The 25410-nt window shown below is 44.4% G+C and overlaps 1 protein-coding gene across 1 annotated transcript; it reads right to left on the bottom strand.

The window, feature by feature from the left end:
• Positions 1-1311: 1311 nt before the first annotated feature.
• Positions 1312-2397, bottom strand: LOC144507515 (apelin receptor A-like). The gene has a single exon (XM_078234642.1). The coding sequence runs from the start codon at positions 2395-2397 to the stop codon at positions 1312-1314; it is 1086 nt and encodes a 361-aa protein (XP_078090768.1).
• Between the last annotated feature and the right edge of the window lie 23013 nt (positions 2398-25410).

The following is a 25410-nucleotide window of genomic DNA, read 5'->3' as shown; positions in this document are numbered from 1 at the left end:
AGGACTGGGTGGGATTGTGGTCGGTGCAGACTCGATGGGTCAAATGGCCTCCCTCTGCACCGGAGGGATTCTATGATTTTATGATCCTATTTTACACATAGTTTGATCATTCTCTGTATGTAAATCATTGAGGTTGAAGGCATTAAAAAGGATCATTACATACAGATGTTTTACATTCTGGTGATGGCCACCTCATTTAAAAGGTTCTTCAAGCAAAATCAACATCTAATATTTCATGTTTTTGTCTTGCCTTTCAATGAATTGAGTTAAAATCACAAAGAACAATAGCATTCAATTTTAAATTGCAAAGGAGACTCAGATTTAATTTACTGAAATGCATTTTAGGTCTGGTAGATGAACTGATTTCACAGATACATAGAAATCATAGAAATCCTACAGCACAGAAAGAGGCCATTCGGCCCATCGAGTCTGCACCGACCACAATCCCACCCAGGCCCCACCCCCACATTCCTATATATTTTACCCACTAATCCCTCTAACCTACGCATCTCAGGACACTAAGGGCAATTTTAGCATGACCAATCAACCTAACCCGCACATCTTTGGACTGTGGGAGGAAACCGGAGCACCCGGAGGAAACCCACGCAGACACGAGGAGAATGTGCAAACTCCACACAGACAGTGACCCAAGCCAGGAATCAAACCCAGGTCCCTGGAGCTGTGAAGCAGCAGTGCTAACCACTGTGCTACCGTGCCGCCCTATACATTGCATAATTAAGTTGTTTTCCTAATTCTCGATTCAAAGAAAGAAACTGCACAGATCTGAACAGACAAGCTTTTAATGCCAATCTTTTAAACATTTGTTAAACCAACTTATTTATGTAAAGAAATATTCGAAGCTTTAAAGCACCATTGCATTAATCTATTTGACCATACAAATACTACATTTCAAAAGCAAACCTCTCTCTCTTTGGAAGTGGTTTCAGTCAGTCGTTACCGTCTGACTAATTACTTGATGGAACAATGTGACCTGTTTCTTCCTCAAGGGCAATTAGGGATGGGTAATAATACTGGCCTTAATGTGACACCCACATCCCATGGAAAGAAGAAAAGAAAGTTTGCTTTCGATGCTGTCACAACTTTTGCCTTTTCAATGCTGTGTTATATATCTGATCTATAAAACTGTCCAAAGCTTGTGGGCATGAGGGGAAATGGTTGTGATCAGAATGACAGAGACTTTCACATGTCGCAGTTAATGCTGTAACGTTGCAGGAAACAAACCGAATTTTACACCTATTTTATAGTTGCGCAGTTTACATTTGGACTGTCACTCGAACACACAGACTTGCGTTAAGCACTGATTTTAGCTGCAGTGAAAGTTGTTTCTCTCTCTTTGTAGAATGAGGAGTTGCGCCTCTGAGACCTCATCGAATTAGGCAGGGAAGTTGAGGAATGGGCCTTCAGCCTGTTGGCCAGTTGGCAGAGCAAGAGCTGGAAAAAACTCTTCCTGAAATAACGGTCAAAAACTAAGTAGACAATTGGGTTGACGCAGCTGTTGACGAACACTAGGCAGGTGAAGAGCAGAAGACTTTTACTCACTGATTCCTGGGTGTCACACGATGTTTGGATGATCGAGGACTGGGCGAACACATCCATGACCTTCAAGACATTGTAGGGAAGCCAAGAAAAAACGAACATGGTGATAATCCAGAAGCCAATTTTAATCGACTTCCTTTTCTTTCTTTCCTCCTTTCTCATTCTGTCAAAGTGTCTGTAGAGTTTAATACCAATTGAACAGTAACACACCGTGATGATGACCAGTGGCAAAACAAAGGCAATGAAACTGGTGACAAGGGCAAAAACATTCCTGGAAGTTGTGTTGACTTCAGAGCAGATCCACTTGTCATTATAGTCCACCAGGACAATGTGTCGAAATGAGAGAGTGGGCAACCCTAGTGCAAGCGAGAGTATCCAGATCACCAAGCTGGTGATGATGGCATACCTCCTGCTTCTCAGGTAACCATAGTTCACCGATAACACGATGGCCACATACCTGTCAATGCTCATGCATGTTAGGAAGAATATGCTGGAGTACATGTTGACAACCACTACGTAGCTACAGATCTTGCAGAGGCTCTCTCCAAAGAGCCATTGGTAGTCCAGGGCGGTTGATACTGCCCAAAGAGGTAGCGTGAGGAGGAACACGAGGTCTGCAATTGCTAAGTGGGTGATAAAGACATCAACTAAACGATTAGACTTTCTCCTTGACCTCATGATAATGATCACAATCGCATTTCCAAAGGTGCCAACAATGAAAACCAGACAGTAGATGGAAACAATGAAAGCCTTTGCATTGGCCATGTCCTGGAAGTCACAGAAGGGAACTGAGTAGGTCAGATAATCATACCAAACAGTCGGTTCCAGCGGAGTTGTCATTGTTTTTCTGTGCGAGTTAATCAACCTGCCGTGTAACTGTGCTGGCAAGCTTCAGCTTATCTTCGTTCTTAAAGCTAAAGCAAAAATTGCAAGCTTTGTTTTTTTTCTACCCGTTCCGGAGGTTGACAGCATTGTTTGTGGGTGGTGGACAAAGTGCCGTGGTTGTTAATATTGAAGTGGTATAGCTGGCATAGTGATAATGTGCTTTCCTGAGGTTAAAGCATAAGATGCTGTCTTTTTGCCATGTCGCAGCCGACTTTGCAAGCTTAACAATGTGCAGCTATTTTTTTTAAACCAATGATATATTTATTACCAAAAGAGAAAACGCTGGAAAATTTCAGCAGGTCTGGCAGCATCTGTAAGAATCCTTACAGATGCTGCCAGACCTGCTGAGATTTTCCAGCGTTTTCTCTTTTGGTTTCAGATTCCAGCATCTGCAATAACTTGCTTTTATCCGATATATTTATTATCTCCATTACATATTAAATCTGTATACACTCTTTGAAAGCTTTCATACCTCAAGGTAGATAGATCGAATATATAACTAAGATCATGTGGCAAAACCTCTAGTTCCGCTTATATCTGCTGTCGAGACTCTAATAGGAATCATAGTGCAGTGCAGAAAGAGGCCATTCAGCCCATTGAGTCTGCACCAACCACAATCCCACCCAGGCCCTATCCCCATATCCCTACATATTTACCCACTAATCCCTCTAACCTATGCATCCCAGGACACTAAGGGGCAATTTAGAATGGCCAATCAACCTAGCCCACACATCTTTGGACTGTGGGAGGAAACCGGAGCACCCGGAGGAAACCCACGCAGACACGAGGAGAATGTGCAAACTCCACACAGACAATGACCCAAGCTGGGAATCGAACCCAGGTCCCTGGAGCTGTGAAGCAGCAGTGCTAACCACTGTGCTACCGTGCCGCCCTAATCTTCACTGTCAATAATCTTCACTATCAATCTCATCATCGCAGATTCATGCTATCTGGTTTCCCGAACAGTAGAAGCGATTATGCATTTCATCAAAGTAAATAACCACCATGAAAAACATGCAATAACACGTTCTAAACATTGACTCCGAGTATGCTGAAGTACATGTTAGGAGAGAGTGGAAGGGACAATTCACCTACTGCTTGACCTTGACACTGGGAGAGCTAATGATTGGCACCTTGGTAAGTATGAAATACGAATAAAGTTCTAAAAACCTTGAAGAAGGTGTGACCTTCACTGTAAAGTTTCTCATGTGTAAGAAGGCGACCAGCAGCTGATGAAAAATAATTGAGTCTTGTTGCCTGGTATGGAGGGCATTAGTTGTGAGGAGAGATTGAATAAACTGGGATTGTTCTCCCTGGAAAGGCAGAGGCTGAGGGCAACCTGATAGCAGTTTATAAAATTATGAGGGGTATAGATAGGGTGAACAGTTGGAAGCTTTTTCCCAGGACAGAAATGACAATTACAAGGGGGCACAAGTTCAAGGTAAGGGGGGGAAAGGTTCAGTAGGGATGTGCGGGGGGAAGCTTTTTACACAGAGGGTGGTGGGGGCCTGGAATGCACTGCCAGTGAGGTGGTTGAGGCAGATACATTAGCCACATTTAAGACTTATCTTGATAAGACACATGAACAAATGGGAAATAGAGGGATATAAGCAGCTGGTGTAGGTAGTTAAACGTGATTGGTGCCGGCTTGGAGGGACAAAGGGCCTGTTCCTGTGCTGTACTGTTCTTTGTTCTTTGTTCAGTGTCAATGTGTTTGAGAATTCCGTAATTGCCGGATTTGCAACATTGAATGGAAGGTTTGAGTCTTGCTGCCACAAGTGTGATTTCTGTGAATCAGATTATTGACAATCATGCTTCTTTCGTCTCTGGGATAAGATTAGACGAAGGCTATGTCAAGCAGGCTTAAAAGATCTCTTGGCACTCATGATCCGAAACATTTAGCTTTCTCTATCCACAGGCGCTGCCAGATCTGCTGAGTATGTCCAGGATTTTCATTTTTTACTTCTGATTTCCAACATCTGCGGTATTTTGCTTTTGGGACACAAAATCAAAGTCTGCTATCGCAAGACAAGTCAAAGTCAAGGAAACAATGCAACATTTGCTCAGTCGCAGCGTTCTGGCGAGAAATGGAAAACTTTCTCATTCTGCAGCTGGCAAAGCAAAGTGGAAGTTAGCAAAATTAGTCAAAAACTTTGAACTGTACTTTCAACTCTTTAGAAATAGAGGGTACTGGGAAATAGCACCGTGCATGTTCTTAGAATTAAAGGGCCATCTTTTCGAGTGAAGAAGTGGTGAGGTCTTCCCACCATCGACAGACGGTTTGCTTTACCACAGCGATTTTGTAATCCTTTCCCCTGTTTGGTCTTTGTGTGAAATGCACCTTCTTCGACTGAGATGGCTGGAAATGTATTCTTAGCTCACTGTCTCTGCTGTTGTGAACTGGTTTCTAGCAGTTGTACCAAGGCAGAACACTGATGAATTCCCCTCTAATTATGGAGTCTCGAGCTCTTACATTGTGATTCAGTTCAGAGGTTTCTAACTCAGTGATTACACTGCTAATAAATACTCTTTCACATCGTTCTCCAATCAACTGTATTTCAAATATCAAATCATTCTTCTCAACGTCCTGTTCCCACGTTACTATATTAACTATTCTGCACCAATTTCTGATGGTCAGTTTTAGTTGTATCAGAAAGTTGTGGATTCCAGCCTCACTCCAACACTTCATCACAAAAGTCTACCTTGAAACTTCAGTGCAGTACTGAGGGAGTGTTGTACTGTCAGAGGAGCCATCTTTCGGATGAGATGGTAAACTGTTCTCTCAGATGGAAGTCATAGAGTCATAGAGGTTTACAGCATGGAAACAGGCCCTTCGGCCCAACTGTTTTTGTTAAATAGCATCATGTGATCTAGGGTACAGGTTCATAGCTCCTTGAAAGTGGAGTCATGGGTGGACAGAGTGGTGAAGAAGGCATTCAGCATGCTTGGTTTCATTGGTCAGAACATTGAATACAGGAGTTGGGACGTCTTGTTGAAGTTGTACAAGACATTGGTAAGGCCACACTTAGAATAATGTGTAAAGTTCTGGTCACCCTATTATAGAAAGGATATTATTAAACTAGAAAGAGTTCAGAAAAGATTTACTAGGATGCCGCCATGCTGCCTTTTATTTTTAAACCCCTAAGCTAGTCTCAATTGCCCGCATTTGGCCCATATCCCTCTATACCCATCTGACCCATGTAACTGTCTAAATGGTTTTTAAAGACAAAATTGTACCCACTTCTACTACTACCTCTGGCAGCTTGTTCCAGATAGTCACCACCCTCTGTGTAAAAAAATTGCCCCTCTGGACCCTTTCACCTCTCACCTTAAACCTATGCCCTCTCGTTTTAGACTCCCCAACCTTTGGGAAAAGATATTGACTATCTCACTGATCTGTGCTCCTCATTATTTTATAGACCTCTATAAGATCACCCCTCAGCCTTCTACATTCCAGAGAAAAAAGTCCCAGTCTATCCAATCTCTCCTTATAACTCAAACCATCAAGTCCCGGTAGCATCCTAGTAAATCTTTTCTGCACTCTTTCTAGTTTAATAATATCCTTTCTATAATAGGGTGACCAGAATTGCACAGTATTCCAAGTGTGGCCTTACCAATGTCTTGTACAACTTCAACAAGACGTCCCAACTCCTGTATTCAATGTTTTGACCAATGAAACCAAGCATGCTGAATGCCTTCTTCACCACCCTGTCCACCTGTGACTCCACTTTCAAGGAGCTATGAACCTGTACCCTTAGATCACATGACACTATTTAACAAAAAAACAGAAGAGTTCTCCCCGGTGTTTATCCCTCAATCAACATCACAGGAAATAGATTAGATTTTTCTGTTCGTGGGAGCTTGCTGCGTGTGAATTGGTTGCTGCATTTTTGACATTACAGTGACTACACTTCAAAAATATGTCTTTGGCTGTGAAGCACTTTGGGGTGTGTGGTGGTTGTGAAAGGTGCTATATAAATGTAAGTCTTTCTTTCTGTGTAATGAATGCTGATGTGAACTGAATATCTAAATGGGACTGTGGTTATTCCAAATCCATTCTGTCCCGCCGACCTGTGCAGCACAGATTGAAGCACCGAGATAAAAAACCCCACAAATACCAGAAATGTAAAAATCAGTCAATCAATGTGTGAAAGAGAAAAGGGGATTAGTATTTCAAATGTGAACTTTTAATTTTGATTTCCATTGACGGATGAATCTCTCAATGTTCCAATCTGAGAAAGAGCTGGGATTAGACAGTGTTTGTGGTAGTTAGGTGAAATATAATGGACAAGGTGCAGAGTGGAGGGTGGAGAGTGCAGGGTGCAGGGTGGAGGGTGGTGCTCAGGCATTTGTTACGGTTAGACGCTGGATTGTGAAGATCTCAATTGATGATTCAACTTGGAATTGAAGACCTAGAAGAAAAAATCCCTTGTGCTGCATTAAGAAGCTATTTAAATTTTTATTGCAAAGATATATTTTTAGGGGCACATGGTTTGAGAAAGAAGTAACATTTAAAAATGTAAGGGAATAAGTTTTATTCTGCTGATAATATGAATATGAAATAGAAATACCTTTTGCACAGTGGACAGTCTCTTTGAGATTGTTGTTCATGTTAAAGCATTTTAATGGAAAATATTTCTTCCTCAATTGAGCTCACGTTCTGATTATTATAGAATACTAATGAATGATGAATCTCAAAGTTTACGTGTGACCCGATCGTGCAGATCATTCATGAAATCCGATGCTGTTGTCTTCACTTTCTCTGAACAAGTAGAATTTTTACTCAGCCAGCTGTAAAGGAAACTGCAGACCAAAACTTGCGTTTCTCTAGTATTTAATTAAGCTTCTGCACTGACAAATTTGTCATAAATTATATACTGCCCACAATCTGCAGAAGTTAAGGAGACTGATTCGTAAGATAGTCATTTCCAAAAGCAGTTGTTAATGAATTTAGTGTATTTGGGTTTCAGAATCTGGAGCTGTTAATCGGATGGTTCAGTTCCTGCGACTGTACAAAACTCAGCTATGGACGTCTGTGAGTAACAGAAAACCCAAGATAATTGACTTCAAATTAGTTTAACATCTTGACATGAATTGCTCCGGACAAAGGAATTTACTGCAAACATTCTTGTAAAAGCCTGTCTTCAGTTGCAAAAGGACAAAAGTCGGTGTGGCCATGCTGAAATCAGCTATCACATTCGGAATGGAATTGTTATTAAAATGAAGGAAGCTGGAAATAAATTCTCTTAATTTCAGACCCCTTACCTCTCTCTGGACTGGTAAACAGAGATTTCTGTTTCACAATTTTCTATTGTCCTTCCCTCCCCTTATAAATGTCACATAGAGAACGCCAGCAAGTTGCTTCTTTTTATAGAAACAGTCGCATTGATGAGAAAGGAAGAGAAAAAGTTTTAGAATTACTGGTCAGCATTAACATCACATTTTAAAAATCATTGGGCTGGACACCTTTTTCCACTATTTTCTACCTGTTAGTTTTAAAGCATCTATACTTTTAAGACAGAAATTATTGAAGGTGTTAGCAGAAGAATTTGGTCGGAAGATGAATGAGTCTCGTAGCTTGAAAACAGTAAATAAACATGAACTGCAGCCGTCACCGATTCAGGCTCTTTTGCCAATGCATCATTTTAACCCCCTTCTCAGCCGCACACACCTAGGACAAGCAGATATGGTATTGACACCATTGCTTGTTTAAATAAAAATATTCTTGCAAAGAAAACTTCCACAGAAATAGCACAAAAACAAAGAGATATCAACTGGATAAAAGCAAATTGCTGCGGATGCTGGAATCTGAAACCAAAAGAGAAAATGCTGGAAAATCTCAGCAGGTCTGGCAATTAATGACAGATTGACAAAGGGTCGTCTGGACTCGAAACGTCAGCTCTTTTCTCTCCTTACAGATGCTGCCGGACCTGCTGAGATTTTCCAGCGTTTTCTCTTTTGGAAAGAGATTTCAAGGTTTCTCTGCAGATAATTGTTCATATGAAAGCACAATTATGTTTTAATAATTATTGTGAGGGAACCAGGATTCCTTTGTGTGATTCCACAGAATAAGCTCAGCGATTTCCATCCATATTAATTACAGATCTGCTCTGTATAAAGTTCATTAAACAGTATCTCATCAGCATGATTGCTAAATTCACCTTCAGTATCCAAAGTAAACACAGATTTGTGAACAGAGGACAACAAATAAACAGAACTTTTAGCTTAACAGTAATGTTCAAATTATGTGATATCTTCAGGGTGCACCAACCTCGTACAACATTGTAAAGAAAATATAGCAGTTGCAGATCATGTTACACGCCGTAGTAATATTTCAATTTGAATCATGTTGAGAAATCTTGCATGGCACGGTGGCACAGTGGTTAGCACTGCTGCCTCACAGCGCCAGGGACCCAAGTTCAATTCCAGTCTTGGATGATTGTGTGGAGTTTGCACGTTGTCCCTGTGCATGCGTGGGTTTATTCCAGGTGCTCTGGTTTCCTCCCACAGTCCAAAGACGTGCAGGTTAAGTAGATTGGCCATGCTAAATTGTCCCTCAGTGTCCCACGATCTGTAGGTTAGATGGATTGGCCATACTAAATGCAGGGAGTTAAGGAGTTAGGGTGAAGGGCTGTGCCTGGTTAAGATGCTCTTTCGGACAGTTGGTGCAGACTCGATGGGCTGAAGAGCCTCCTTCTGCATTGTAGGGATTCTATGGATTGCTATTGACTAGCTAACACTTGCCTACTGGGAAAGCATTGATTTAAAAATAAAACAAATTCTCATGCTTCCTATGCCAACATACCTTGTGTTAAATTAATGATGGAATGCAGGACAAAAGGGATAGTGATGCAAAGCCAAAAGTGATGGTAATGGGACAACAAAATAGACAAACGAGAGACCGTCAGAAACTGAGAGAGTATGACCAACCGCTTTACTGAAGGAGTGAAGTGAACTGCTAATCTACCGCCTTACTGATGTGTTGTGGACATTATTGGGGTTTGGAATTGTTTGAGGTAAGTTCTCATAACACGGTGCAAATCCCCGACAGCGCTCGCCGTCTCAGCTTGGCTTTTGGAAAATGAGACCTGACTCACTCAAGTGATTGAAAAAAAGACCAAAAGCCGTAACTCGCCACACAGGTCAAGCAGAGTCTGCAGTGTACCGTGGGAATTAACTCACTGCATGTGCAACTAACCTTCAAATTACAACAAAATTCTCGTTTTGGTGTTCTGAAAATTAGTCATTGATACTTTGTCAGTTTCAGATACGAAGATGATAACCTATATTAAACACAACAAATCGATGTGGTTTCATTACTGCTCGATCACCTCATTCTGTTTCAGAAACAAAATGATGGAAATTAATACATTTAAATAAAAATATAATTGTCCAGAAACAAATATGTTGGAGATTCCCCCAGGAAGAAGAAGGTAAGACATTATTGAAGAATTTAATATTTTAATTGTCTGCACAACCTTGCACAGTTACTTTCACAAATTCAGAATGCAATGTTACCAAATCCATTCACACGTTTTGCAAGAATATAAAGCAAAATATTAACCTCTGTGATTACTTCAACTCAATGACATCTCTCCAACTGGTTGAGTTGCCTGGAGATCTTTCTCAACCAACCTGAAATGTGAAAGCACAGGTTGGTTAATATTCAATGAATGAACAAATCTGAGGTGGCATGTGGGAGAGTATTCCGAGAAAGAGATCTTCTTAAATGTTGCTGTTGTGTTCCATTTGTTTTTAACCAATCAGGCTGCATAATGCCACAATCATCTTGTATTTAACAAATTGTAGACTGTTACAGCACCGTAGGAATCCATTCTTATTCCTGTCAACTCTTTAAAATCTAACCAATTTAGACCCAAACTCCAGCATTTTCCCCCGTAGCCCTGCAAATTAGCTCTCCTCAATCACACATCCTTCTGAAATTTCCAAAATTTACACTTCAAACCCTGCTGCAAACATCTACTCCTTAAGTGAACGAGGGACCGGTTTGCAGTGTCTCTGTTACGTACAGTATGATTTCCATCCAAGTTCAACATTGATATCTCCATTGGTAGATAATTATTGAATTCTGCATCTGACCTGCATTGTTCTAACTCTGTGGAGTTAAAAATCAGAATCGCTGTTTAAACTCTGTTGAGGGTTTGGTAATTTTCGATTAGTTCTTTAGAATTTCTGTAGAAACACTTCAGGGTAAATTTCGATGGGAGATCTAAACTGAGTCTGCAGTAACTGTATCACCAAAAGTCATCTTTTACTTTATTTCGCTGAAGATTCATTCATAGAATCATAGAATCCCTACAGCACAGAACGAGGCGATTCGGCCCATCAGGTTTGCACCGACAACAATCCTACCCAGGCCCTATCCCCGCAACCCCACATATTTACCCTGCTAATCCCTCTAACCTATGCATCCCGGGACGCTAAGGGACAATTTAGCATGGCTAATGCATCTAACCCGCACATCTTTCGGAGTGTGGGAGGAAACCGGAGCACCCGGAGGAAACTCACGCAGACACGGGGAGAAAGTGCAAACTCCACACAGACAGTGACCCGAAGCCGGAATTGAACCCGGCTCCCTGGCGCTGTGAGGCAGCAACGCTAAACACTGTGCCACCGTGCCACCCAAATAGATGGAAATTATCATTTGAATAATGCTTGCAGCTCCGCGCTGACTTCTAGCGCAGAGCTGACGGCACTGGAAATCTGGCTGCCGGAGACTCACAGAGGCCAGCCCAGCGGAGTCTGCTGGAGTCTCCCAGCCCACTGTGTGACAAAAGCGACGCAGCGGAATGGGAGAATCACCCCCCCTTTTGTTCAGTCCAGGTGAGTTCCATTTCTGCCACATCTGCACTGACTTAATTCAAATCTAATTCATTTTGTCAGTTCCCATGGCCATCTCTGGGGAAATGTTCAGCCATCTTTGATGTAGGGTGTTGGTGCGGAGTCTGAACATTCTCCCTGTGTCTGCGTGGGTTTCCTCTAGATGCTCCGGTTTCCTCCCACACTCCAAAGATGTGCGGGTTAGATGGATTGGCCATGCTAAATTGGCCCTTAGTGTTCCATTATGTATAGGTTAAGTGGATTAGCCATGGTAAATGTGTGGGGTTACAGGAATGGGATGGGGGGAGGGCTTGGGTGGGATACTCTTTCAAAGAGTCAGCGAAAGCCTGATGGGCCAAATGGCCTCTTTCTGCACTGTAGGAATGCTATGGTTCTATGGCTTCTACTATTCTGTAGTTTTAATGAAATCTTTGTAGTCTTGAGTAGGTCATTATCTATAAGAACTACATTCATATCTACAGTAACTGGTTCAAGCTGGGAGCTGCTTCCATACTTGCCTATGCACACGGCTCTGTCCAACACTCGACCCTGAGGTGTGGGTCGTGTATTCTCTTACAACACTGTGTGGCCGGCTCTGTACTCAGCCCCACATTAACCCTCTATGTGCCAGACCCTTGTCCCTCATAATCGTATACACCTTCTAGTTTACCACATGTATTTACATCATTATTACTTCCTCCCATCTCCACTTCAAGTTACTGGGTCATAGGTTGTGGTGGTTTGGAGCCTTTATGACCCTTCCATATCTTGTTCACACCACTGTCGAAGGAGTGGTCGACTCTGTTGCTGCTGGCGAATTCTGTTGAACTGGAGGTTGTTCTAGAATCTGGGTATCTTTTTATGCTTTCTCCATTCCTTGATATTGAATTGCTTTTTGTCCATTCTGCAGTAGTGCTGGTCAGTAGCTGCTGTCCCATCACCTCTCTTGCAGGTGAATAAACACTGGGTTTGTTTCCATGTCAGCTCTTCTCTTCTTTCATCATGAGGGTAATTGTGATTTCCTGGATGACGGGAGATGGCCATTCTTGTTCTGAGGATGTGGTTTTTACTTAGCGCCCACAGTTCAGCCGTGTGGGGTGCAGTCAGCAATGGACGCCTGCTACTAGGTTGCAGCATCGTCTGTGGCACTGTCGTGATGGCCAGGAGTTGCAGTGTTTGTTCTGTGGTCGCAGTGCTGACCTCATCAACAATCCTCAGAGGTGAAGACCAAGGCTGTTCTGCTTGTTGATTGTCTAAAGTCCACTGAAGGGTAACCATCTGAGAGGTTGGCTGGTCTGACCAATGAGGACTTAGCGGCACCTGTAACAAAACTGGACAAACCTACTCTGCATAGAGAGGATGTTTGATAACGTTGGCTCTATTCTCTCTCTACGAATGCTATCAGACCTGCTGAGGTTTTCCAGCATTTTCAGTTTTTGCATCCGAATTAGTATTCGTGTTTAGTGGGGGGGGGGGGGGGGGGGCACTGTGGCATGGTGGTTAGCAGTGCTGCCACACAGCGCAGGGCCTGAGTTCGATTCCCAGCTTGGGTGACTCTGTGGAGTTTGCATGTTCTCCCCGTATCTGTGTGGGTTTCCTCCAGGTGCTCCGGTTTCCTGCCACAGTCTAAAAATGTGTCGGTTAGGTTGATTGGCCATGCTAAATTGTTCCTTAGTGTCAGAGGGATTAGCAGGATAAATATGTGGGGTTGAGGGGATAGGGCCTCGATGGGATTGTTGTCGGTGCAGACTCGATGAGCCGAATGGCCTCCTTCTGCACTGTAGGGATTCTAGGATTTATTTAGTGGGTGAGGGTGATAGATTGCATCAAGTTGTGATGGTCTCAGTGCTTCTGCTTTCAGTGTGGCAGTCACTGCACTATTTCATGACATTTAGCTGAAACAGCCGTGTGAGACAGAGAAATAACTGATCTCCCACACACTGAAACTCATCCTGGTCCAATGTGTCAGATACTCAAACTAATTTCACAGGTCAGATCGGGGACAGCGTTGTATTGTGAGACTGCTAAAACTGTCCAGTTTCCCTGCAGCCAATATTTATAACGCAAAGAATTCTAAAAAAATATGTATTTGAGAAAGAATAAAAGAAAAACTTTCTTGGAAATGATTAGTAAAGTAAAGTAAAGTTTATTTATTAGTGTCACAAGTAAGGCAATGACGTTACTGTAAATTCCCCTAGCTCCCACAGTCTGGTGCCTGTTCAGGTCAATGCACCTAACCAGCACGTCTTTCAGAATGTGGAAGGAAACCAGAGCACCCAGAGGAAACCCATGCAGATACGGGGAGAACATACAAACTCCACACAAAACGGTGACCTGAGCTGGGAATCGAACCCGGGTCTCTGGCGCTGTGAGGCAGCAGTGCTAACCGCTGTGCCACCGTGCCACCCCTTTATGTAGATCCTGTAATATATACTTGATCTAGTAAAATAATTCTGCTAATCTACGATGTAGGTAGAAAGATAGAACCGTTCATAGAATCCGACAGTGCAGAAGGAGGCCATTCAGCCCATCGAGTCTGCACTGACCACAATCCCAAAGAACAAAGAACAATACAGCACAGGAACAGGCCCTTCGGCCCTCCAAGCCCGCGCCGCTCCCTGGTCCAAACTAGACCATTCTTTTGTATCCCTCCATTCCCACTCCGTTCATATGGCTGTCGAGATAAGTCTTAAACGTTCCCAGTGTGTCCGCCTCCACCACCTTGCCCGGCAGCGCATCCCAGGCCCCCACCACCCTCAGTGTAAAATATGTCCTTCTGATATCTGTGTTAAACCTCCCCCCCTTCACCTTGAACCTATGACCCCTCGTGAACGTCACCACCGACCTGGGGAAAAGCTTCCCACCATTCACCCTATCTATGCCTTTCATAATTTTATACACCTCTATTAAGTCTCCCCTCATCCTCCGTCTTTCCAGGGAGAACAACCCCAGTTTACCTAATCTCTCCTCATAACTAAGCCCCTCCATACCAGGCAACATCCTGGTAATCCTCCTCTGTACTCTCTCCAAAGCCTCCACGTCCTTCTGGTAGTGTGGCGACCAGAACTGGACACAGTATTCCAAATGCGGCCGAACCAACGTTCTATACATCTGCAACATCAGACCCCAACTTTTATACTCTATGCCCCGTCCTATAAAGGCAAGCATGCCATATGCCTTCTTCACCACCTTCTCCACCTGTGACGTCACTTTCAAGGATCTGTGGACTTGCACACCCAGGTCCCTCTGCGTATCTACACCCTTTATGGTTCTGCCATTTATCGTATAGCTCCTCCCTACATTATTTCTACCAAAATGCATCACTTCGCATTTATCAGGATTGAACTCCATCTGCCATTTCTTTGCCCAAATTTCCAGCCTATCTCTATCCTTCTGTAGCTTCTGACAATGCTCCTCACTATCTGCAAGTCCTGCCAATTTTGTGTCGTCCGCAAACTTACTAATCACCCCAGTTACACCTTCTTCCAGATCATTTATATAAATCACAAACAGCAGAGGTCCCAATACAGAGCCTTGCGGAACACCACTAGTCACAGGCCTCCAGCCGGAAAAAGACCCTTCCACTACCACCCTCTGTCTTCTGTGACCAAGCCAGCTCTCCACCCATCTAGCCACCTCCCCCTTTATCCCATGAGATCCAACCTTTTTCACCAGCCTACCATGAGGGACTTTGTCAAACGCTTTACTAAAGTCCATATAGACGACATCCACGGCCCTTCCCTCATCAACCATTCTGGTCACTTCTTCAAAAAAAGGTTAGTGAGGCATGACCTCCCTCTCACAAAACCATGCTGACTATCGTTAATGAGTTTATTCCTTTCTAAATGCGCATACATCCTATCTCTAAGAATCTTCTCCAACAACTTCCCCACCACGGACATCAAGCTCACCGGCCTATAATTTCCCGGGTTATCCTTCCTACCCTTCTTAAATAACGGGACCACATTAGCTATCCTCCAATCCTCTGGGACCTCACCTGCGTCCAGTGACGAGACAAAGATTTGCGTCAGAGGCCCAGCGATTTCATCTCTAGTCTCCCTGAGCAGCCTTGGATAGATTCCACCAGGCCCTGGGGATTTGTCAGTCTTTATATTCTCTAACAAACCTAACACTTCCTCCTTTGTAATGGAGATTTTCTCCAACGATTCAACACTCCCCTCCGAGACACTCCCAGTCAACACATCCCTCTCCTTTGTGAATACTGACGCAAAGTATTCATTTAGGATCTCCCCTACTTCTTTGGGCTCCAAGCATAATTCCCCACTTTTGTCCCTGAGAGGTCCGATTGTTTCCCTGACAACCCTTTTGTTCCTAACGTATGAATAAAATGCCTTGGGATTCTCCTTGATCCTGTCTGCCAAGAACATTTCGTGACCCCTTTTTGCTCTTCTAATTCCCCGTTTGAGTTCTTTCCTACTTTCTTTGTACTCCTCCAGAGCTCCCTCCGTTTTTAGCTGCCTGGACCTAACATACGCCTCACTTTTCTTTTTGACCAGTCCCTCAATTTCCCTGGTTATCCACGGTTCTCGAATCCTACCCTTCCTATCCTTCTTTTTTACAATCAGGCCCTATCCCCATAACCCCATGCATTTACCCTGGTTGGTCCCTCTGACAGTGAAGGAGAATTTAGCATGGCCAATCCATCTAACCTGCATATCTTTGGACCGTAATCGTAACATGTAGCATTTGTAAAAGTCATATCATAATTTAAAACTGTAATGGTGATTATCCCTGATGGATTAGTGAGCACATCGGGCGGAATGTTCCCGTCCTCCCCACCACGGGAATCGTAGCGGGCGTGGGACAAGGACCATGCAAAGGCCCATTGACCTCAGGTGAGAATTTCCAGCCTTGGGGCGAGCGTGGCATCATGTTGTGTGGGAAAAGAAAGCTGTCATATCACCCCTTTCATGACCACAAGATGCTTCACAGCTTTTCGAAGCATAATCACTTTTGCAAAGTCATAAACCCAGCAGTCAATTTGCACACAGCAAGATCCCCCCAAACAGCAATGTGAGAATGACCAGTTAATGAGTTTCAGTGATGTTCATCACTGAGTCACAGAGCAGAAAGTCCCAGCTTCTGTCCACAGGAAGCCTATTCACCAACTGGGTGTTGCAATTAACTTCAGCACCTTGGTTAAACTGGTGACAGTTTGGGCGGAGAGATGGCAGATGGAGTTTAATCCGGACAAATGTGAGGTAATGCATTTTGGAAGGTCTAATACAGATAGGAAATATACAGTAAATGGCAGAACCCTTCAGAGTATTGATAGGCAAAGGGATCTGGGTGTACAGGTGGTACACAGGTCACTGAAAGTGGCAACACAGGTGGAGAAGGTAGTCAAGAAGGCATACGGCATGCTTGCCTTCGTCAAAAATTGGCAAGTCATGTTGCAGCTTTATGGAACTTTAGTTAGGCTGCACTTGGAACATAGTGTTCAATTCTGGTCGCCAGGAAGGATATGGAGGCTGTGGAGAGGGTACAGAAAAGATTTACCAGGATGTTGCCTGGTATGGAGGGCATTAGCTATGAGGAGAGGTTGGAGAAACTTGGTTTGTTTTCACTGGAACGACGGAGGTTGAGGGGAGACCTAATAGAAGCCTACAAGATTCTGAGGGGCATGGACAGAGTGGATAGTCAGAAGCTTTTTCCCAGGGTGGAAGAGTCAATTACTAGGGGGCATAGGTTTAAGGTGCGAGGGGCAAGGTTTAAAGGAGATGTACAAGGCAGATTTTGTACACAGAAGGTGGTGGGTGCCTGGAACTCGCTGCTGGGGGAGGCAGATACGATAGTGAGTTTTAAGGGGCGTCTGGACAAATATATGAATATGATGGGAATCGAGGGATATGGTCCCCAGAAAGGTAGGGGGTTCTAGTTCAGTCGGGCAGTGTGGTCAGTGCAGGGCCTGTTCCTGTGCTGTAATTTTCTTTGTTCTTTGACACCAGCAAAGGAGGCCAGGCACATCAACAAAAAACATTGTCGCAGGCTCCAACATTTCTGATCATTCAAAATTAATCCATGAATAATTGCCTGATACCACACAATATGGCGGCACGGTGGCACAGTGGTTGGCACTGTTGCCTCACAGTGCCAGGGACGCGGGTTTGATTCCCGGCTTGGGTCACTGTCTGTGTGGAGTTTACACTTTCTCCCCGTGTCTGCGTGGGTTTCCTCTGGGCGCTCCGGTTTCCTCCCATAGTCCAAAGATGTGCGGGTTAGGTTGATTGGCCATGCTAAATTGACCCTAGTGTCAGGGGGATTAGTAGGGTAAATATGTGGGGTTACAAGGATTGGGCCTGGGTGGGATTGTGGTCAGTGCAGGCTCGATGAGCTGAATGGCCTCCTTCTGCACTGTAGGGATTCTCTGATTCTATGAGAAGGCAGTGGAACACAGTCTGATGTGATTTAAGATGCAGATGGATTAAATAATGAATCCTTTTTATTACAAATTACATAATTGGTTTCCTTATCTGAAGAAGGATGTTCTTGCTCTGGCGGCGGTGCAGAGAAGGTTTACCATCCTGGGATAGCAGGACTGACGTACGGGGAGAGATTGAGTCGGTTAGGATTATATTCGCTGGAGTTCAGAAGGATGAGGGGGGATCTCATAGAAACCTCTAAAGTTCTAACAGGACTAGACAGGATAGATGCAGAAAGGATGTTCCCGATGGTGGGGGAGTCCAGAACCAGTCTGAGGATACGGGGTAAACCTTTTCGGACAGAGATGAGGAAAAATTGAGGTCCAATTCTTTCTCTACTCACTATCATGAAAAGAAGCCCAAGAAATTGGAATATATTCTGTAGATTATGTGTTTTGGTTATATATTTTAAATTGTGGGAAAGTGTGAGTAAGATAATTAAGACAGAGTTACTGTGTGAATGGAACTGGTGCATTGGATATGTTAATGAGCCTAGCAACACTGCACACAGATGTTTATCTATGGCAAGTTAGTACCAATGGATACAGAACAAGAATAGATGTGAAGAGTTCAAATGCCAGATGTGAAAGAAAGGTGTCATGGGTTTGATATATAAAGTGAGTTTATTTTAAACTCTGAAAGCTAAAATAGAGATGAAGGTAATAAAGTCTGGGGGAGAGAAGTTCTGAAGAAATTTGGTCAGATAAGGGAGAGACCAAAGGGAAAAAAAACATATTTAAGAAAATACTGAAAACTGCCGGGAGCTGCTTTTTCTCGATCTCAGCCAATAACTGTTTAACTCCCAGCAAGCAGTATGTGAAGGAAGCCTGATTTGAAAAGCAAACTGATGGATTATCTCAGAAGCAACCTCAAGGAGATGTAAAAACCCCGTGTGGTAACAGTTACTGGATTTGTAAAGATCTTGAAATCAATAAGGTTTTGATGGAATAGATTGGAAAGAGTTAGCTCTGAAGGTAGTTAAGTTACGATTGTTTGAAACTGTTTAAAATAGCGATACTGTGTGAAGCCATTGTCTTAGTTAAGTGTATTTAAGTGTGGGCGGCGTGGTGGCACAGTGGTTAGCATTGCTGCCTCACAGTGCCAGGGACCTGGATTCGATTCCTGACTTGGATCACGATCTGTGTGGAGTCTGCACGTTCTCCCCGTGTCTGCGTGGGTTTCCTCCGGGTGCTCTGGTTTCCTCCTACAGTTCAAAATACGTGCTGGCCATGCTAAATTCTCCCTCAGTGTACCTGAACAGGCGCCGGAGTGTGGCGACTACGGGATTTTCACAGTAACTTCATTGTAGTGTTAATGTCAGCCTACTTGTGACACTAATAAATAAACTTCCAGTTTACTTTGTCTTTTCTTCTGTTTCCTAATAAACATTTACTTTGTTAAAATCATCATAAAGAATCGGGGCCATCATTTTCTGGATTCCAAACCTCTCCTCATACTGTACAAATTGTAAACCACATTGAGGGCAGCAGTTTCAAGTTTCCTTTCTGGGATTTGAACAACTTGGCATTTACCATTAGCTGTATCCTTAACACTGACAAAGTGAAACTGGATCAGTATAGAATTGCTGCCTAAATCTGTAGCAGACTAGAGATGGTTGATGATCTGCTGTATTAATTAAATTAATGAAAAAAATAATTAAATAAATAGGTTTTATTTATAAGTCGGTTTGTGTAGGTTCCATTCATTCCTCAGAATAGATGTAGACAGCACCGGTACATTGAATTTCATTTATAGAGCAGAATTTTAAAATTAACACATTACAGAAAGTGAAAAAACTGATTTACTGGAAAAAGAGAGAGAGAGAGATACCAGCAAGAGTTTTAAAAGTTTATTTATTCGTCACAAGTAGGCTTACATTCACACTGTAATGAGGTTACTGTGAAAATCCCCTGGTCGTCACACTCCGGCGCCTGTTCGGGTACACTGAGGAAGAATTTAGCACTGCTAATGCACCCTAACCAGCACGTCTTTGATTGTGGGAAAACCAGAGCACCCGGAGGAAACCCAAGCAGACACGGGGAGAACGTGCAAACTCCACACAGACAGTGACCCAAGCCGGGAATCGAACCTGGGTCCCTGGTGCTGTGAAGCAGCAATGCTAACCACTGTGCCACCGTGCCAGTCCTGACACAGACTTGAATCAAATCTCACACTGAACACATATAGCCGTATATGGAATTATAACTTTTTGATTATCCTTTCCTTCCTTCCACTCCACCCCTTCTCCCTCTACCTTTCTATTCTAATCCTCTCTACCTCGATAATGCAGCTCCAACAACAATCTTGACACCATCCAGGACAAAGCAGCCCACTCTGCTTTGCACCCCATCCACAAACCCCATCGTTCCACCCTTGACACAGTGGCAGCAGCGACAATATGCACTGCAGCAACTCACAAAGGCTCTTTAGACAGCACCTTCCAAACACATGATCTCCACCACCTAGAAGGATAAGGACAGCAGATACCTAGCAACATCACCCCCTCCAAGTCACTCATCATCCTGACTTGTGGGTATGGGCTGAATTTTATGTGGGGAGGCATGCAGTTCAAATCCCTGAATCGACTAACTTTAAACAAGGCATCACTCGGCTAGAACACGCGCCAAGCGGCATTAACAAGATGAGGGTTCAACATCTGCTCCTCAGTGGGAGGAATCATAGAATCTCCACAGTGCAGAAGGAGGCCATTCAGCCCATTGAGCCTGCACTAACAACAACCCCACCCAGGCCCTATCCCCATAGCCCCATACATTTACCCTGCTAATCTCCCTGACAACAAAGGGCAATTTAGCATGGCCAATCCACCTAACCCGCACATCTTTGAAGTGTGGGAGGAAACCGGAGCACCCGGAGGAAACCCACGCAGACATGGGGAGAACGTGCAAACTTCACACAGACAGTGACCCAAGACCGGAATTGAACCCGGGTCCCTGGCGCAGTGAGGCAGCAATGCTAACCACTGTGCCACCGTGCTACCCAGGAGGAAGTCCCACCCTTGAGAGTCGCCAGCCAATCTGATTGTCCGGCAACTCTGGGAGTCCCAGAACTGAGTCGTGCACATTGTTGAGACGGTGAAGTCCTCAGGTGCAGAAAAAATGGCTTCTGGATTCTGGGAAGTTCGGGAGTTGGAATGCTGAAGGAACAGAGGAACAGGGAACTCAAGGAGGGTGGGGAGGGGGGGTGGCGGGGTGCCTGGTCTGCTCTGTCTTCCACTGGCCTGCATATTATGGCAGCACAGGGTGATTGAGAGCCTTAAGTGGTCAATAACTTACCACTCAAGGGTCTTAATGGGCTAATGATGGGTGGCTGTCTTACCCACCTCACCCCCTCCCATAACATGGGGCAGGATGGGGATGGGTAAGACGATGGTGGGCTTGCTACCTGATGTACCACCCACCAAAAACGCACCCATTGGGAATGGGGGGGGCAAGGCTCAGATGCAGCCCTGTATCACCATTCTTTCACTGTCACTGGGTCCTGGAACTCCTTCCCTAACAGCACTATGGGCGTATCTACATCACATGGACTGCAGTAGTTCAAGAAGGCAGCTCATCTCATCACCACCTTCTCAAGGGCAACTAGGGATGGACAATAAATACTGGCCTAAACAGGCAGCATCTCAGCAAGAAATTAAACAGAAAGTTCCTTTACTTGCAGTGCTTCTGCTGACCTGCGGTGATGCTGTAGAGCAGGTGCAGAGAGTAATTATTAATTCAAAAATACACAGCTCGTTACCACCTTTGTCAACAATGAAAGAACTAATAATTTAAAAATTCATTTGTTTTCATGGAAATATGCCCCAGGGTCCCTTACAATCTAAGTACCAACAACTGTTTTAGTTTCTTGATTGGTGTTACAAGTGGGCTTACATTAACACTGCAATGAAGTGAAAATCCCCGAGTTGCCACACTCCGGCGCCTGTTCGGGTACACAGAGGAAGAATTGCACCCTAACCAGCACGTCTTTCAGACTGTGGGAGGAAACCGGAGCACACGGAGGAAACCCATGCAGACACGGGGAGAATGTGCAAACTCCACACAGACAGTGACCCAAGCCGGGAATCGAACCCGGGTCCCTGGCGCTGTGAGGCAGCAGTGCTAACCACTGTGCCGCCGTACCTCAGCATTTGAAAGAAATAGGCACAATTTTAAATTTGCGGCCTGCATACAGCTCTGGCTTCGTGTGGCCAGTGTCTGATACTGGCCAATGTGGACCGATGCTATGGTGAGGGGGAGGGGTCAGGGATTGAGAATATCTGCGTGAACCATAGGGGTCGAGGTGAAATGACCTCAGTACAGGGTCACATGAGTAAACGGCGGCACAGTGGTTAGCACTGCTACCTCACAGCGCCAGGGACCCGGGTTCGATTCCCGGCTTGGGTCACTGTCTGTGTGGAGTTTGCACGTTCTCCCCGTGTCTGCGTGGGTTTCCTCCCACACTCCAAAGATGTGCGGGTTAGGTGGATTGGCCACGCTAAATTGCCCCTTCGTGTCCACAGATGTGTAGGTTAGGGGGATTAGCCCTGGCAAATATGTGGGGTTACGGGGCGGGGAAGAGGGCCTGGGTATGATACTCAGTCAGAGAGTCGGTGCAGACTTGATGGGCCGAATGACCTCTTCTGCACAGTAGAGATGCTATGATTCTACGAAGGGAGGAAGTAACAATGAGATTTGCTGCATAAATTAAAATGAACTATGGAGAACCAAAACAGTGGCTTGTCATTAATGCTGTATTGTTGTGCAATGATGTGGAGTTTTGGTAATGTCACTGGGCTAGTAATCCCGAGGCCCAGGCTCTGGAGACATGGGTTCAAATCCCACTATGGCAGCTGGTGGAATTTAAATTTAGGTGAAAAAAAATCACTGATTGTCGCCAAACCCTATCTGGTTCATTAATGTCCACAGTAAGAGTTTTAACAACACCAGGTTAAAGTCCAACAGGTTTATTTGGTAGCAAATGCCAATAGCTTTTGGAGCGCTGCTCCTGAAGGAAATCTGCTATCTTTACCCAGTCTGGCCATGTGACTCCAGTCTTTACCCAGTCTGGCCATGTGACTCCAGTCTTTACCCAGTCTGGCCATGTGACTCCAGTCTTTACCCAGTCTGGCCGTGTGGCTCCAGTCTTTACCCAGTCTGGCCATGTGCCTCCAGTCTTTACCCAGTCTGGCCGTGTGGCTCCAGTCTTTACCCAGTCTGGCCGTGTGACTCCAGTCTTTACCCAGTCTGGCCGTGTGGCTCCTGTCTTTACCCAGTCTGGCCATGTGACTCCAGTCTTTACCCAGTCTGGCCGTGTGGCTCCAGTCTTTACCCAGTCTGGCCGTGTGGCTCCAGTCTTTACCCAGTCTGGCCGTGTGGCTCCAGTCTTTACCCAGTCTGGCCGTGTGGCTCCAGGCCCACATCAATGTAGTTGACTCTTAACAACCCTCTGAAATGATTGAGCAAACCACTCAATTCAAGGGCAATTAGGGATGGGCAACAGATGCTGACCTTTCCAGTGACTCCCACGTCCTATCAAAGAATAAAAAGGCTATCTAAGCAATTGAAGAACTCATAAAAAAACAAGAGGACACAGATTTAAGGTGATTGGGAAAAGAACTGGAGATGATGTGAGGAAAAACTTTTTTAAATAGTGTGCAGTCCAGATTTGGAACATTCTGTCTGATAGGATTGTGGAGGCAGATTCAAGACTCACCTTCCAAAGGGAATTAGGTAAATGCTTGAAAGAGGAATCATCGCAGAGATATGAGGAGAGAGCAGAAAGTGGAACTAACTAGGCTGCTCTTTGAAAGAGCTGGTACAGGCTTGATGGGCTGAATGGCATCCCTCTGCGCTGAAAGAGAAAATGCTGGAAAACCTCAGCAGGTCTGGCAGCATCTGTAAGAAGAGAAAAGAGCTGACGTTTCGAGTCCAGATGACCCTTAGTCAAAGCTGGACCAGAGTCATCTGGACTCGAAACGTCAGCTCTTTTCTCTCCTTACAGATGCTGCCAGACCTGCTGAGATTTTCCAGCGTTTTCTCTTTTGGTTTCAGATTCCAGCATCCGCAGTAATTTGCTTTTATCCCTCTGTGCTGCACTGTTCTATATTCCACTCATTGCTACGAGCTCCTCCTAGGTAACGGCTTCTCCATCCGGTGAGTCATTTCAGCAAGACACAATATGTACTTATCTCAGATATTGTGGAAGAGGGAACATAATTAAATTCAACCTCCAGGCGTCGAAAAAGCACTTTTGAAACTCTGACAAAAGGGCAAAAAATCTAGTCAATGAATGTCACTCCCCGGCACTTAATAAACTGCGCGGCTTCACGTTGGCAACTTCTGGCAGCAACTGGAAAGATTGCTGGCTGATTTGGGAGGTGGGGAAACAGCCTCCAGCGTTTTATCTTTGGTTCTTTTGTTGTGATTTTTAAATGTTAACATTTAATGAACTTTGCCATTTTGTGTCGGGTTTCCAGATTGTACTACCCGGACCGATTTAATGTGTTTGGTTCCAATATTCCCTGTTTCCTTGGGGAAATAAGGCTGGGATATATCAAAAAATGTAAATTTCTACTTTGAAGTAACCTAAAGTCTGGAAGTAATTCTGGCAATTGTACTCCCATGGTCAGGCAGATTAGTAACACGCATAATTTGGAGCATTACCAGAAACAGCTACTTATAACTTGCTGCATTGTGTTACCGTTATCAGTTTTGAACCACAGGTCTCTGTACAGCCAGAGGCACTAGCTGTGCTGCATTGAGATCAACCACACTGCAGTCAATGTTTCATCATTTGCTCACAGTTTCATTTCCTTTAAATTACACTATGAACTGTTGATATCCTTTCCTCCCCAACACACATGCTAATAAAAGTTATAACTCTGCTGCCACTGTTAATGACCCAGCTAGCGTCGATTACATGGTTACCTCTGCAGGCTGCTGAGCTCCAATCCCATCGGTTACACCCACTGTTCAGAGCAGAGGGGTTAATTGTGTTCCTTCTGCCCATCTTGGCACCCACTGCGGAAAAAGTTCATCAAATGTTAACGTTTTAAAAATCGCAAAGGAGGAACAAAAGATGAAATGCTCCGGGTTGTTTTCACCCCAAATCTTTTCTGCTGATGCCAGAGGCTGCCAACATGAAGTCGAGCAGTTTATTAGGAGCTGGGGAGTAATGTTCATTGACTGGGCTCTGATTTTGGACATGATGTTTCTTGTCAGAATTTCAAAAGAGCTCTTTAAAAGCCCAGGGGTTGACTTTAATTGTGTTCCCTCTTCCATACCCAGCTGTTTTGAGATAAGTACAGGCATTGCTTCTTTACTGAAATAACTTGCGAGAAAGAGAAGCCATTATACAGAAGTTAGAATCATAGAATCCTTACAGTTTGGCCTTCATATGTGCCCAACACTTGTGCCAGCATCAAGTACCTGTGCATTTTCATTCCGCCCATCGAGTCTGCACCGACCACAATCCCACCCAGGCCCTATTCCCGCAACCCCACATATTTATCCTGCTACCCCCCTCTCACTAGGGTTAATTTCGCATGGCCAATCAACCTAACCTGCACATCTTTGGACTGTGGGAGGAAACTGGAGCGCCCGGAGGAAACCCACACAGACACGGGGAGAACGTGCAGACTGCACACAGACAGTGACGCAAGGCCAGAATTGAACTCAGGTCCCTG

Source organism: Mustelus asterias, chromosome 19 (assembly GCF_964213995.1).
Source record: "Mustelus asterias chromosome 19, sMusAst1.hap1.1, whole genome shotgun sequence".
Classification (NCBI taxonomy): Eukaryota; Metazoa; Chordata; class Chondrichthyes; order Carcharhiniformes; family Triakidae; genus Mustelus; species Mustelus asterias.
The sequence above is the reverse complement of the archived record's forward strand: the minus strand, read 5'-3'. Positions and strand labels throughout refer to the sequence as shown.